General features: G+C 44.3%; 1 protein-coding gene across 1 annotated transcript; it reads left to right on the forward strand.

The window, feature by feature from the left end:
• Positions 1-1,792: 1,792 nt before the first annotated feature.
• LOC115325463 (estradiol 17-beta-dehydrogenase 8) lies at positions 1,793-5,147 on the forward strand. The gene is made up of 3 exons (XM_029978812.2): positions 1,793-1,958; positions 3,674-3,870; positions 4,749-5,147. The coding sequence occupies exons 1-3, from the start codon at positions 1,793-1,795 to the stop codon at positions 5,145-5,147; spliced, it is 762 nt and encodes a 253-aa protein (XP_029834672.2).
• The last annotated feature ends 9,219 nt before the right edge of the window (positions 5,148-14,366 follow it).

Here is a 14,366-nt window from a genome sequence, read left to right on the forward strand (position 1 = left end):
TTGTTTTCCCTCATCTTTTTATGTCATTTTATTTACTCCCTCTTACCTCACATTTATTACTTATCATTAATGTCACTAAATAAACATGTCACCCCGTTGAACCGCATAGTTACCGAACGCTAAAGACTGCGTACTACGCTTTACAAAATGTGTCTGCCCGAAGTGAACCCTGTTTCGCCTTGAAGGCACATTTCAAAGTGTCGTTTCATATTTTTCCTAATCGCCCATAGTGTGGGGAGACTGCACAACAGGGCCGTACATTTTCTCCACTCAACTCCTTTACAGCGTTCGCTTTGTTAAATTGGAAAGAGCGGATGACTTTGTGAGAGGAACTAATTTTGTTATTCTTCCAAGTAACGTTCTTTAAGCCACAGTCTTTTGTTTATTTTGGTGACTGAGATGGATCATGTTATAGGGCCGGTTCTCATTAAAAATCCAGAAACAACCTGGACCAAACAGACGTATTTATCTTTTAATTTTATTTTTAAAGGACAACAAATATAACAAGATGAATATGAAAGACAAAGTATCGCGATACAAGCGATACATTGTAAATGTATTTCACTACTAAGATACAACTATATTTTTCAAATGTATCTCGATACAGAGTGTCAGATACGCGAAAGTATCTCCATGATACTATCACGATACATTTGTGTTGCGATTCTGCCCAGCTTTGCTTTTGACATCTCATTGCGTTTGCTATAACTAACTCAACCAATTACTGGCAAAAACAAGACGCAGTATTACGTTGCATTAGCTGTGTGAATTCCTTTAATCCTTCAAGGGAAACGTACAAAAAGGACGAGCACCATGAAGATACACTTTTGGCGCTGCGTGATTGGCCACATCGGATTGTAGCCTTGGCGGCGGTCGGGCTTAACGCGATGATGATTATGATGATTAGGGGTTTAGTTGGGCAACAGAAACGAAGGCTATAGTGCGCCAAGCTGAGGGCTTGAAGTTAAACGGAATACTTTATTTTACTTTTCTGTCTAACTTCCTTATGTTTTTTTTGTTTTTTTTATCATCAACTTCGCGACTAGGTAGACTGACCAAAACATTCTTGGGCAATCCACCCTTCCCCATCATATTGTAGGAGACAGAGGGGATACACATATCCGGCTGAATGAGTCGGCATTAGCTGCCCATACGTTAAAGTGATTATACGTCAACGTCCCGTGCGCCGACATACGCTTTTAATACGGGACTTTTGATTTTCTCCCTGAACGAAGTATAAAAATGTTCGTAACATCTGCATCCGTTCTGCTATAATGCCTGGAAAGCGCTTCCGACTGGTGTGTTTACCGCGTCCAAAAAAAAATGGTCCCTCGATTTCCGCCTGCTGACGTCATAGAAGGGTCATGCTATCGCCAGTCGCGATCCTGGTGGCGTCCCAACAGCTATGGTGTACGTGTCAGACGCCCTTTCTGCTGCAGGTCGCTCTTCATTGTCGCAGTCCTCGGAAGTTTCGGCAGCCAGAAGTTGGAACGCCGTGACGACGGTGACACTCGCGTTGGCTCGTACTACTCGCAGCTTCCCGTTAGATATTCTACGACCAACCGCCAGGATCGCCCCATGCAACAGCATGACACTTCGCCTTCTGTGACGCCATTTGTTGCCACTTCCTGACCACTTTTGATGTACGGGCTAAACACATTAGTCGAAGACGCGCTCCAGGCACCATTGTTCTGCGGACAAATAGTCTGCATCGGGAAACATTGGTTACCATTTGCTCAGTTATTCCTCGGATCCTTGAAGTCGAAGAGTGCCTGTTGTTGCATCTGCTGCCATGTCGGCCTCGACGAAGACCTCGTCGTATAGCCTCGCTCTCGTGACTGGAGGTGGGAGCGGCATCGGGAAGAGCGTCTGCCATGCTCTCGCCAGCGATGGTGCTTGCGTCATTGTGGCGGACATCAACTTGAACGCAGCAATGACTACTGCCTCATCTCTGCCAGGTAAAACTACCCAGATTGTAGAAAGCGCAACCTATATCTATATTAATCTTGTTTAATTTATTGCGCGTGTGATATGTCTGTCGGGTGTCCCAAGTCACAAGGCTCGATCTAAAATGAACCGTAAAAATCGACGTCTGCGCTTAGCGAGCTAAGCTTTTCTTCAAAGGTAAAGTTCAGCGGTCCGTTTGTTCATGTAAAATTACAAAGCGCAGCTCCCTTTCTGTAATAAAATAAGGCCGAAAAACTTGCCAGGATGAACGGCGGGCGGCGACGCAGACGACCAAGTCGAGTTACGGGGCGCGTTTGGCGCACGTATTGATAGATGGCGTCGGGAGCAGCATTGGAGGAACAGCAAAAGAAAGACGACACACAGATGAAATCCGCCAACAACAAAAGCGCCGCCTTTTTTAACTTTAAGCATTGCTTTTATTGTACGAATTTATTTTTTAATCAAAACTACATTACAAAATGATTATGCTCATTCTATTAAAACACGGTGGTAGCGAGCACTCTCGAGGAGAGTTCCTGTATAGGCTCCCTACGGGAGCCAGAGTTACCCGTCTGTTTTCCACGTGCGGCCGAACCGCTATTCGCCGAGATCCGATCACGTGAAGAGCCTGATCAGATGCCATGTAGGAAAGTAGACGTTGCACGGCCCCGGCGTACGTTCCTCTGCTTTTGAGCGCGGCGCCGCTATTCGTCCATTTCAGTCACATGAGGAGCACGATCAACATGTCGTGCAGAAAAAAAAAACCGGCGGTACGGGGATGAACCAACATGGCTGCGCCCTTGTGGAAAAGGTGTATACCTTCGTACTTATCACGTCGGCGAAACATTGCGAGTAAGGGTTGCAGACTCCTTCGTGGCGCCTGATATATTTCACCAAAGAGAGAAACCGCGGTGTTGTGCACGCGATTAGCACTTGACCAAGAAAACATCTAAGAGAAGACGATTATGAAAGGTATTATACAACGTTCTAGCGCTTATTTCGTTGGCGAAAAATGCCGAATTGCTGAGGTGCCGAAGAAAAGATTTACTGTGCATGCTCCTGAACGCTCTCTGAAATAAAGGTGAACGGGCACAAAAAGACGAGTATTAGAATGGTTTACGCCTACCGGACAAGAAAGCTTAGTTAAACAGGTAGCAAATTTTAAGCGTGCTATACCCCACTCTGAAACATGCCACGATCGCAATTACCTGACCCAAACTAGACCTCGATCATACGAGTGCGTTGCCGAGTTGTGACGCAGAGCTCGTGTTGAATCGTTAGGTCGCATTTACTGCCCAAAGTTGCTCCTTTTAACCGGAAGCTACACAGAATAACAGCCCATCGAAGGGTCTCTTTTCCTCTTTTTTGGGGCTATAATCAATGGTGAAGTTTAGAGCTGTACTCTATAACTGTCTACGTACAAACCAGACATAATTATATATTTTTTAAAGGCGTTTACTGGAACCAAAGACAAATATTAAAGGACCGAACTTCTACACATGGAAATCAAACACCGTCAAAGAAAAGAATATTTCATATATTAATCATGCCTCTATTAGTCTCAAATTTCTAACTCCTTGACCGGTACACTGCTAGTAATGTAGATCACTAGACTACGGCGTTAGAAATTTTGGATGGCGATATTTCCAACATTACACTGAGGGTTTTTTATTTGACAAACGTATTCACTGCATGGTTCATTGTGAACCTCCTTTACACTTCACAGACATCCACCAACATCGTGCTTTCAAAGTGGACGTCGGGAGCTCCTCATCTGTGAATTCCCTCTTCGAGGACATCCGGAGAGCCTGTTCCCGCGTGCCGGACATCGTCGTGAACTCCGCCGGAATCGGCCTCCCGGGAACTCCCATCACTGACACGAGCGAGGAGGACTTTGATAATCTCATACGAGTGAACCTCAAGGTGGTTGCCGTTCGTACCTCGTCTTCCGTGACGTGCTCTGAAGAGCAAATTCTATCGCACATACAACTGGTTTTAGCGCGCGAGTGGTTGCTTTCCCTACTTCCAGCGCCGGACAGCGCGGAGCCAGGTCTTATACTTTTAGGTAGCGATAATCCCCTTCCACCTTTTGCTGCCTGTTAGGCGCAAAGCAGACACCACACGAAAAGGAACACGACACATGGAGTCTCAACGTTGAGACTTTGTGTGTGGTTGTGCTCCTTTTCAAGTCTCTGGTTTATTGTGAAGAATACCCTTTTCTGGAGCATGCATACAATGAGATTCTGAGTACGTGTATTCTTGCTGCATTCCGACAGAAGTACACAGCTCTAGCATGCCCAACGGGCACTTTATACATAATGTGTTGCTTTGAAGTAACTTAAGTATTTTCTGAAAGTGATATATTAGAGACGATGCATGTTTTTTATATATATTTAAATCAGCAATTAATTAAACTTTTGGGGCAGAAATTTGTGCCTTGGTGACATTTAAACGTTGACGCTGTTAAAAATTCAGCTCAGGCTTGTTTTTCTTAGTATAGCTTAATTTGTCTGCACGTAGTACAATGGGCTGCAGTACTCATCCTGAAACTCCCTGCATCTTTAAAGTAAGAGTAGGTTCACTGTGGAATTCATTGCACCTACATGTTTCGCTCATCGCGCAAATTTTCCAAGAGTTTGCACCTAAATAACAAGTTTGAAAAAAGTAATACGCCTATAGAACACATTACACTTTGCATCAAGTTTAAAATTTTTGGCATTTCTGAAATGACGTTACGATTTTCTTACGACCTTAAAACAGATGATTTATTCGCATTTAAACACTAACACGTTAATTTTCAGGGAAGCTTCCTGGTTACCCAAGCTGCTGGTCAAGCCATGATCGCCGAAAACGTCACTGACGGCACAATCGTGAACATATCAAGCATGATGGCGAAAATAATCGACAAAGGAGCGAGCGCGTACACGGCTTCCAAGGCAGCGGTCGTGGCACTCACCAAAGTAGCTGCGAAGGAATTGGCTTCCCACGGCATTCGGGTCAACGTCGTGTTACCGAGTTTCATTGAAACCCCAATGCAATCCCTGTACTTCACTCCCGGCTCACGTGAACGGGCGATGGCCGATATTCCACTAGGAAGGCCAGGTCTTCCCGAAGAGGTTGCTGAAGTTGTCAGGTTCCTGTGCAGCTCCGGAAGCAGCTTTATGACAGGCTCGGCAGTTGATGTCTCCGGCGGCCAATGATAGAGTAATACAGGTTGCATGCTTGCTAATTTGTGTCACTATAGTCATTGGTTGATTTAATAGGCAGAAGGGCGGACTAGTTCTGGAACGCTCGCAGCCTTGTTTGAACTAGTGTTACTGATGTTCCAGGTAATATGTTTGAAAGGTTCAAAATTAAACTGTTTCGTACCTGGCTCTGTTCTTGCTTTTTTTCAGCTCGCAACTTCAGTGTGATAGGTGGAAAAAGCTCGGAGGTGAGCTCCATAAACTAAATTGCATCAAAGATCAATCAACGTGATGCGAATGAACAGCGTCAGCTGGTGCGACATCGTGAGAATAGTGTGTCGTGAGCATACCTCGGCAAACCTCACTCATGAGGGCCCTTACTCACCCTCACTCACCCTCATCTTCACAGGTGAGGTGAGGGTGAGTGAGTTTCTGAACCAGGAAAATTCATGAGTGTGAGGGTGAGTGAGGGCCGTGAGGGCGGTGAGGGCCGTGAGGGCTGTGAGGGCGGTGAGGGCCGTGAGGGCGGTGAGGGCCGTGTGGGCCGTGAGGGCGGTGAGGGCCGTGAGGGCCGTGAGGGCCGTGAGGGACGTGAGGGCGTGAGGGCGGTGAGGGCCGTGAGGGCCGTGAGGGCCGTGAGGGCGGCGAGGGCGGTGAGGGCTGTGAGGGCGGTGAGGGCCGTGGGGGCCATGAGTGCGTGAGGGCGGTGAGTGCATGAGGCGCCCTTCAGATCGAGCATCTTTCTCAGCAATTTTGGTGTTAATGGCGGGTTGTTCTCTAGCTTTCCCTAGATCGACACGAATTGCTGAGATCGGGTCCGGCTCGAAATAAGCAAGCAACTCGGAGCAATTCGAATACGTTTGAAGCGGCTGCATCAAATCAGGGACGCAAAATTTTCACGTGATACCTCGTGCCGGTGATGATGACTCCCAAAGACTTGGTTCTGGTTTGAAATCGATCGTTTTTTTGGAAATAAACTGTTTCAGAAAGGTGCATTAGTATTCTTAACGAGATTTAAATGCATAAAAACACGTTTATAACGCGTAATTGTGTCGAAATAGTGCAAGAAAAATAAAATTTTATGATGACGATGGCAAATTGCAGCAATTGGTTGCTGCGTGTGATCGCGGGCGGCCCGTGTTGTTGGTGTTGCGACGTAAAGTTTCTGGGCGAAATCGCCCCATGAGGGCGGTGAGGGCCGTGAGGGCTGTGAGGGCGGTGAGGGCCGTGAGGGCTGTGAGGGCGGTGAGGGCCGTGAGGGCCGTGAGGGCCGTGAAGGCGGTGAGGGCCGTGAGGGCCGTGAGGGCAGTGAGGGGTGTGAGGGCCGCAAGGGCGGTGAGTGGCATGAGGGCGGTGAGTGGCGTGAGGGCGGTGAGTGGCGTGAGGGCCGTGAGGGCGGTGAGGGCGGTGAGTGGCGTGAGGGCTATGAGTGCGTGAGGGCCGTGAGGGCGGTGAGGGCCCTGAGGGCGGTGAGTGGCGTGAGGTCTATGAGTGCGTGAAGGCCGTGAGGGCGGTGAGTGGCGTGAGGGCGGTGAGTGGCGTGAGGGCCATGAGTGAGTGAGGGGCGTGAGGGCGGTGAGTGCGTGAGGGCCGTGAGGTTCAGTGAGGGTGAGTGAAGGGCTGAAGGTGAGTGTGACTGTGAGGGTGAGGATGAGTGAGGTGCTGAAGGTGAGTGTAGCTGTGAGGGTGAGGGTGAGTGAGGGGTTTAGGTGAGTGTGGCTGCGAGGGTGAGGGTGAGTGAGGGCGACCTAAAATGCCGACCTCTGGTCGTGAGTGACTAGACATTGCAGTGATTTACCGCGCTCGGTGACTCACGTAAACAACAACCGATCACGCACAAAACATCTCGCGCCAAACACGTTCTCGTGGATGCGCTGCACAAGTAGCTTGGTCGCACCAGCGTGTCCATTCTTCGCTGAGGAACGTTCTCTTCTACGCGCCCCTTTACGTTCACGCATAGCGTGGTCTTTTGCAACAAATGGACGAGATGAGACCGTGACTGCCTACACATTGAGGACAATCTGTGTCATAGGCACGTTTACACCTTCGAGCAGCCGCTGCTTGCTCCGGCTTATGCTTGGGCCGCCCCATTTCTAAGGCTCGTTTACACTTGCGTTTGACTACGACCGTCTTCGACACGACCGTTTGAAAGCATCTTGCGACGACATATCACCGGCTGCGCTGTTTAAGATCAGGTCGGAAGCCGTTTGTGGAGTCGCTTAAAACACAGTTTGTAGCAGCAGTCCTACATTGTAGTCCTCCACAGCAGCAAACGAACTGCTCACGGCGCCGCTACAGGGCACGGCTGCACGGCACCGCTTCACTACACGATGCCACAGCTTTCTCTAATCAACCAATGAGACGTTTTAGACCCGTTTGCGAGTTCACAATAGGCAATATTATGGTGAGAACATATTACCAACATACAAGCAAGTACCATTGACTACCAATAGTGGAAACTCGAGCCAAAATACATGGGGTTGTCGGGAGACACAGAAGTGCTGCGATCTCTCGGTGTGGGATGGTAAACTATGAGCTCGAAATTAAAAAGAAAACTGTCATTCACTACACTATTTCTTCTCTTCACACTATCAGGAATTGCGAATATATGGCAAATCGGTGTGCCGATTTCAATTGAGCAAGAGCTCATACACGGTATTTCTGATAATGAGGTGCGCTTCATATCGGGACTAAGTATTTAGATTATATAAACCTATGTATTACACCTGGTACAAATGACCTACCGGCAAATAGTGACTTTCTAGTAAATTGACAGTTTATGGAGCTGCAGTGACTGCCTCTTTGCAGTTAGAAATAAAGCACAGCAATTCAAATATGTAATTGTTCCATGGGTCATTATTTTTAATTTTATGAGATTCACTTCCAATGAGTCTGGAAATGCTACAACGACGTAGTTATTACAGCCAGTAAATACTACACTGGCTGTTTAACGAAGAGTCAGTATTTATACGAAAGTAGAAATGGTGTCCGGTTCAGTTTTACCTGTCGGTTTGGGGGCCTGGTTAGCCTCTAATGACTGCAATTACTATTGGATTGTATTTCTGAGTTATTTGAACGAGTATAAACTAGATTGCCTTCCAAGGGCTATTAATGGCTCTGGGTCAATATCCTAAGCTATTTCGGGGCATATAGACCAAGCAGCTGTTTATTAGGTAGTTCCATTTGTGATAGACTTTAATGACCATTAGTGACCATTTCGTGATATTTGTGACGTTATGTCTCAGATTGGATTTGAATGACTATTATTTAATAATTGATTTTATTACCTAAGTATATGGCGGATTGTTCCAAATGACTTTTAATGACAATCAATGACTATTTGTAACTATTTTGAGTTATTTGATTGCGCGCGGACTGAGTTGGCTTTCAATGGTTAATTTTGGCTTTTTGATCAAAATTTGACATGATAGATACGTAGTTCAAATGACTTCTAGTTACTTTTATTGAATTTTGGCCACTATTTTGAGTTATTTTGATTGTGTGCAGACTGAGCTGGCTTCATATGGCTATTATTGGCTATGTGACCATGTTTATAAATTATAAGGCAGATTTGGGGTTCAAATTGCTTCCGTGACTATCAATCACTATCGGTCACTTTTTCAACATATTTGTTGTGTGCAGACTGAGTTGGCTTCCAATGGCTACTATTGGCTATACATTCCTATTTATAATTATATGGCAGATTTAGGGTCCAAAAGACCTCTAGTGATTGTCCATGATTATCAGTCCCTATTTCGAGTTATTTGATTGTGTGAATACTGAGTTGGCTTCATATGGCTATTATTGACTATATGATCATATTTATAAATTATATGGCAGATTCGGAGTTCAAATGACTTATACTGACTGGCTTCAAATGGCTACAAATGGCTATTCATGATTATAGTTGACAATTCTTGCTATTTCGGTTATTATGATGGAAAATGACTTCAAATGGCTATTATTGGCTATTAGAATCTATTTTTACTAGATTGGCTTGAAATGGCTATACATGGCTATCAGCAACTATTATTTACAATTTATTCAATTGCAGTGTCTATAGATTTGAACGACTTCAACTGGATATTATTGGCTATATGCATCTATTCTTGACTTGGTTGCTTGGATTGGCTATTATTGGCTATAATCATCTGTTCCTGACCTCGGTGGCTTGAATTGGCTACAAATGGCTTAAAGTGACGAGTATTTATAATTAGCAGCTATTTTTTTGTCTACAAACTGAAATGGCTTCATGTGGCTAGTTTTGGCTATTACCATCTATTTTTTACCAGAATGGCTTCAAATGGCTATGAATGGCTATTCGTGAATATTTATTGAATGGCTATGCATGGCTATTTATGAATATCCATTGAATGGCTATGAATGGCTATTCATGAATATACACAAATACTTGCTATAGCCATTGCTAGCCCATTGAAGCCAATCTGGTTAAAAATGAATGATAATAGACAACAAAAGCTACTAAAAGCAAGTCCGGTTAGTAAACACTAAAATTGCTCATAACTGTCAAGACTAGCCACTAATAGCCATTTGTAGATCTTTCAAGCCAATTCGATAAAAAATAAATGCTTACAATCAATAATAACCACTTGAAGCCAGTTTCGTCCATAAAGAGTGAAATACCACAGAATTGTCAATTATACCTACTAATAGCCATTGCAAGCCATTTGAGGCAAATCAGGCCAGAAATATATGCTAATAGCCAACAATAGCCAATAAAAGCCATTCCAGTTAGTAAACGTGAAACCTGCTTACAAATATCAACACTGGTCACTACAAGCCATTTGTAGCAATTTTAAGCCAATCTAAATGCTTATAGCCAGTAATAGCCACTTGTAGCCAGTTTCATTCAAAAACACTGAAATAGAACATAATTGTCAATTATACTCAATAATAGCCATTGCAAGCCATTTGAGGCAAATCTGGCCAGAAATGGATGCTAATAGCCAACAATAGCCACTAAAAGCCATTCCAGTGAGTAAACATAAAACCTGCTGATAAATATCAACACTAGTCACTACTAGCCATTTGTAGCAATTTTATGCCAATCTAAATGCTTATAGCCAGTAATAGCCACTTGTAGCCAGTTTCATCCAAAAATACTGAAATAGCACATAATTGTCAATTATACTCACTAATAGCCATTGCTAGCCATTTGAAGCCAATCTGGTCAGAAATAGATGATAAAAGCCAACAATAGCCACTTAAAGCCCCTCCAGTTGGTGAACACAAAAATCACTCATAACTATCAACAGTAGTCATTAATAGCCATTTGTAGCCAAATTAAGCCATTGCAATAAAATAAAAATGTTTATAGCCAGTGATAGCCACTTGTGGCCATTTTCATCCATAAACACTGAAATAGCCCATAATTGTCAATTATACTTGCAAATAGCCATTGCTAGCCATTTGAAGCCATTCTGGTCAGAAATATATGCTAATAGCCAACAATAGCCCCTTAAAGTCATTCCAGTTAGTAAACACTAAAACACCTATAAATATCAACACTAGTCACTAATAGCCATTTGTAGCCGTTTCAATAGAATTTGGCTTACGCATCAAATTTGAGATAAATTTGATTGAAACGGCTACAAATGGCTATTAGCCGCTTGAAGCCATACTCATTTTAAGTACCGATATAGCACGTAATTGTTTAATGATCTCATCAATATCCATCAGCAGTCATTTCAATTCAATCTGGTCATAAATAATTACAAATAGCCAACATTATCCACTTGAAGCCATTCCATTTCGTAAATATAAAAATAGCTCAAGCAATAGTTATCTACTAATAGCGGTTTGTAGCCATTTGCAGCCAATCTATTCGAAAATAGGTGCTTATAGCCAATAATAGCCACTTGAAGCCATTCTCATTCATAAACACCGAGACAGCAGATAATTGCTATTATACTGACTAACAGCTATTAGTAGCCATTGAGCCAATCTGGTCAGAAATATATTCTAATCGCCAACAATAGCCACCTGAAGTCATTCCAGTTTATAAATAGAAATAGCTCAGTTTTTATTACTCATTAATATTTGTAGCCATATCTATCAAATATATATAAAAGTGGAGGCTGATAGCAAATAATAGCCAGTTGAAACCATGTGCATTCACCAACGCCAAAATGGGTAATTGTCAATTATCTCATCAATAGCTATTGGCAGCCATTTAAGGTCAATCTGGTCAAAGAAGATGGTAATAGCCAACAAAAGCTACTTGAAGCCGTTCATAAGAGTAAGCACACAAACAAATCACATAATTATCAGTAATAATCCCTTCTAGTCACTTGGAGTCATTTCAAGTCGGCCTCATAAAAAATTTATGCCTATTGCCAATTATGGTCACTTTGAGCCAAGGGCATCTAATAAGACATATTTCGGTAGGAACAAAACAAATAAATCAACAAGCTCAGAAAAGGTTAATAATTATTTAGATTGTAAAAAATCGCCATACAAATCCTGACTGGTCTATTCAACACACTGCATTTTGACATCAAAATACCAGGAGTTCCAATATCACTAGCTTATGCTGCCTATGCTCCATCCAAAAATGGGAATATTACTATCAATTTCTCTAGTGAGTCAGACCCACTTGATTCATTTCCGGGGAAAGTGGCGAGTTGTCCACTCCACACCGCCAGGATCGCTTTCTACTTCCGTCTCCCATTTTAGCCCGGAGTTTCCTGTATTATTCTCAACGGTATTTGATACAAGTATCGAGAGTGTCCTCGCAGCCTCTGAAATTCTTTTCCCTAGCATTCCTTCATACGCCGGTGGATGTGAGCTTATGTGTGGCTGCAGAACAACGTAAGAGAGGCAACCGAATACCGGGTTGACAATGGCTTCAAACGTGAAATCGAAGACGATCACAATTTCACCCTGTGTTCAATGTCACATAGCCTCAGCGCTCGTTTCGTAGCAGGCGGTCACCTTTTTTTCAGTCTGATCGCAGACGACGTACGGTGTTTACCATTTCGTCGTTTACCCTGAGACTGGGGTTTTTTTGAAGAGCAGAAGAAACAGAAAAACAGACAGGTCTCAATGAAACAGAAAAACAGACAGGTCTGTTTTTCTGTTTCTTCTGCTCTTCAAAAAACCCCCAGTCTCAGGGTAAACGACGAAATGGTTGACTTCCACCAGCTAGCCTGTACTTTGACTCTTTTCTCGTACGGTGTTTACTTGTTTTATTTCCGTTTACGAATGACGTTCTGTTGCAGATAAGCCCCGTTCTCCACCCGTGCGAGCATTCTAACCACCTACGAACGCTACCTTAGCCCGCTTCGCAAGAGGTGACTGATTTCGCTTTCGCTGTGACCAAGATCGAACCCCTTCTCGACGATAAGATGCGACAATAACGAAATTGACGATAAGCACGAAACTCCAAGCCCTGTCGACACCATAATGACGTTCATAATGAATGGCTACTATACTTCTTGTTTGGCAGAAGAGCGTGTTGGTTTAAGTCATGGATGAAGAAAGAATAAACAATTAAAACAGGGACAACACAACCACATCTTTCAACTAGCAACAGACGAGTAAACTTTCAACAGCGAGCAGCCGACTATACCCAGTAGGAGTAGGGGAGAGAAGGTGGGAGAAGGAAAGATAAAACACGCGAAGTGCAAGTCAGGGTGGTAGGGTTATCTCAGATTTTAAAAATTCAACCTCAGTTTTCGTCAGCAGGAGGGAAGGGTTTGACACGTTGTTTAAGTAAACTTTCTTCTCTGGAGTAAACTTTCTTCTCTTTGCATGGAATGAATTTCTTTTCGTGTTTGACAGTGCAGCCAATCGGAATCCGGTTGGCTGCACTGTCAAACACGAAAAGAAATTCATTCCATGCAAAGAGAAGAAAGTTTACTCCATCCCCTTGAGCTGTGGCCATCAATGCTTAGGACAGACCGGCAGATGCACCAATCACAGACTCCGCGAACATCACAACGAAGTTTCTAAGGCCTCTCCAGATTCTTATCATCCCATAGTCATACATGCCCGTTCGTGTTTGCGTTGTCATCCCCTCTTTGATGACACAAAAATCCTTGGGGGGGCATGACAGCAGATTCGGCAGGGAAATCATAGAATCATTCGCCATGACCACAGCAAAAAACAACGTGTCAAACCCTTCCCTCCTGCTGACGAAAACTGAGGTTGAATTTTTAAAATCCGAGATAACCCTACCACGCTGACTTGCACTTCGTGTGTTTTATCTTTCCTTCTCTCCCCTTCTCTCCCCTACTTCTACTGGGTACAGTCGGCTGCTCGCTGTTGAAAGTTTACTCGTCTGTTGCTAGTTGAAAGATGTGGTTGTGTTGTCCCTGTTTTAATTGTTTATTCTTTCTTCATCCATTACTATACTTCGTTTCAGCTTCGGTTCGAGCGCGGCCGATGTTATGAGCCGAAGGACCAATCAAACAGCCCAAAAGCCGCAGCGTCATGGCGTGCTCTCTGCTCTAGATAGGACTAGCCGCCGGATGAGCACGCACAAAGAGACGGCGAATACCGGCTGGTCCTATCAGCTACAGAGAGCACGCCATGACGTTGTAGCCTCTTTTGCTGTTTGATTGGCCCTTCGGCTCATAACATCGGCCGCGCTCGGACCTAAGCTTAAACGAAGTATAGACATGTCGTGTCTTTCAAACCAGCCGTTAACGTGACGTCGATGCGCCACGGCAGTGCCCTCTGTATACGTTACACTATGCCCGTCAGCTCCGAGCACTGGCAAGCGGAAGGGATAGTGCGAATAGTATGTGTAGTTGCCGTGCGGTGGAGCCACCTAGGCGTGCAAACCTGCCATGTAGTGAAGCCAACCACCTCTTCCGTAGGAGGTTCATTGATGTCGCCCCAGCAGCACCGACAGCAAGAAATCTAGATATTTTTTACTAATAGTTCGGGACCAGCTCGCCGTTTTCAATGGAATATTACTTCTTATTTTTCTACCTTTTCCCCCGCAATTGACCCGCCGCCAAAGCCCCAAACTGCCGCCGAAGCTGACGGTAGAGCGGCCAAGCGTTCTCCGAGTTCGCGCTGCAAAACCGAAGCCCTCAGTGCTCGTTTCGTAGTTTCGTATTTTGTCTCTGCGAAACTCGTTTGAATCAGGGCGGTCACATCCAGAACAGTGTTCCACATGTTGTTAAAAACATATATATGATATGTCTTCAATAATAATATAAATACAACACGCTAGAAAAATAGAAAAAAAGCGAACGTCCTCTA

The sequence above is a fragment of the Ixodes scapularis genome, unplaced genomic scaffold, assembly GCF_016920785.2.
Source record: "Ixodes scapularis isolate PalLabHiFi unplaced genomic scaffold, ASM1692078v2 PGA_scaffold5__190_contigs__length_132052651, whole genome shotgun sequence".
In the NCBI taxonomy this organism is placed as follows: domain Eukaryota; kingdom Metazoa; phylum Arthropoda; class Arachnida; order Ixodida; family Ixodidae; genus Ixodes; species Ixodes scapularis.

Coding starts and splice junctions, on each gene's coding strand:
- LOC115325463 (XM_029978812.2), top strand. CDS start 1,793: ATGTCGGCCTCGACGAAGACCTCGTCGTATAGCCTCGCTCTCGTGACT. Junction 1,959..3,673: donor TACTGCCTCATCTCTGCCAG/GTAAAACTACCC, acceptor TACACTTCACAG/ACATCCACCAACATCGTGCT. Junction 3,871..4,748: donor TCATACGAGTGAACCTCAAG/GTGGTTGCCGTT, acceptor GTTAATTTTCAG/GGAAGCTTCCTGGTTACCCA.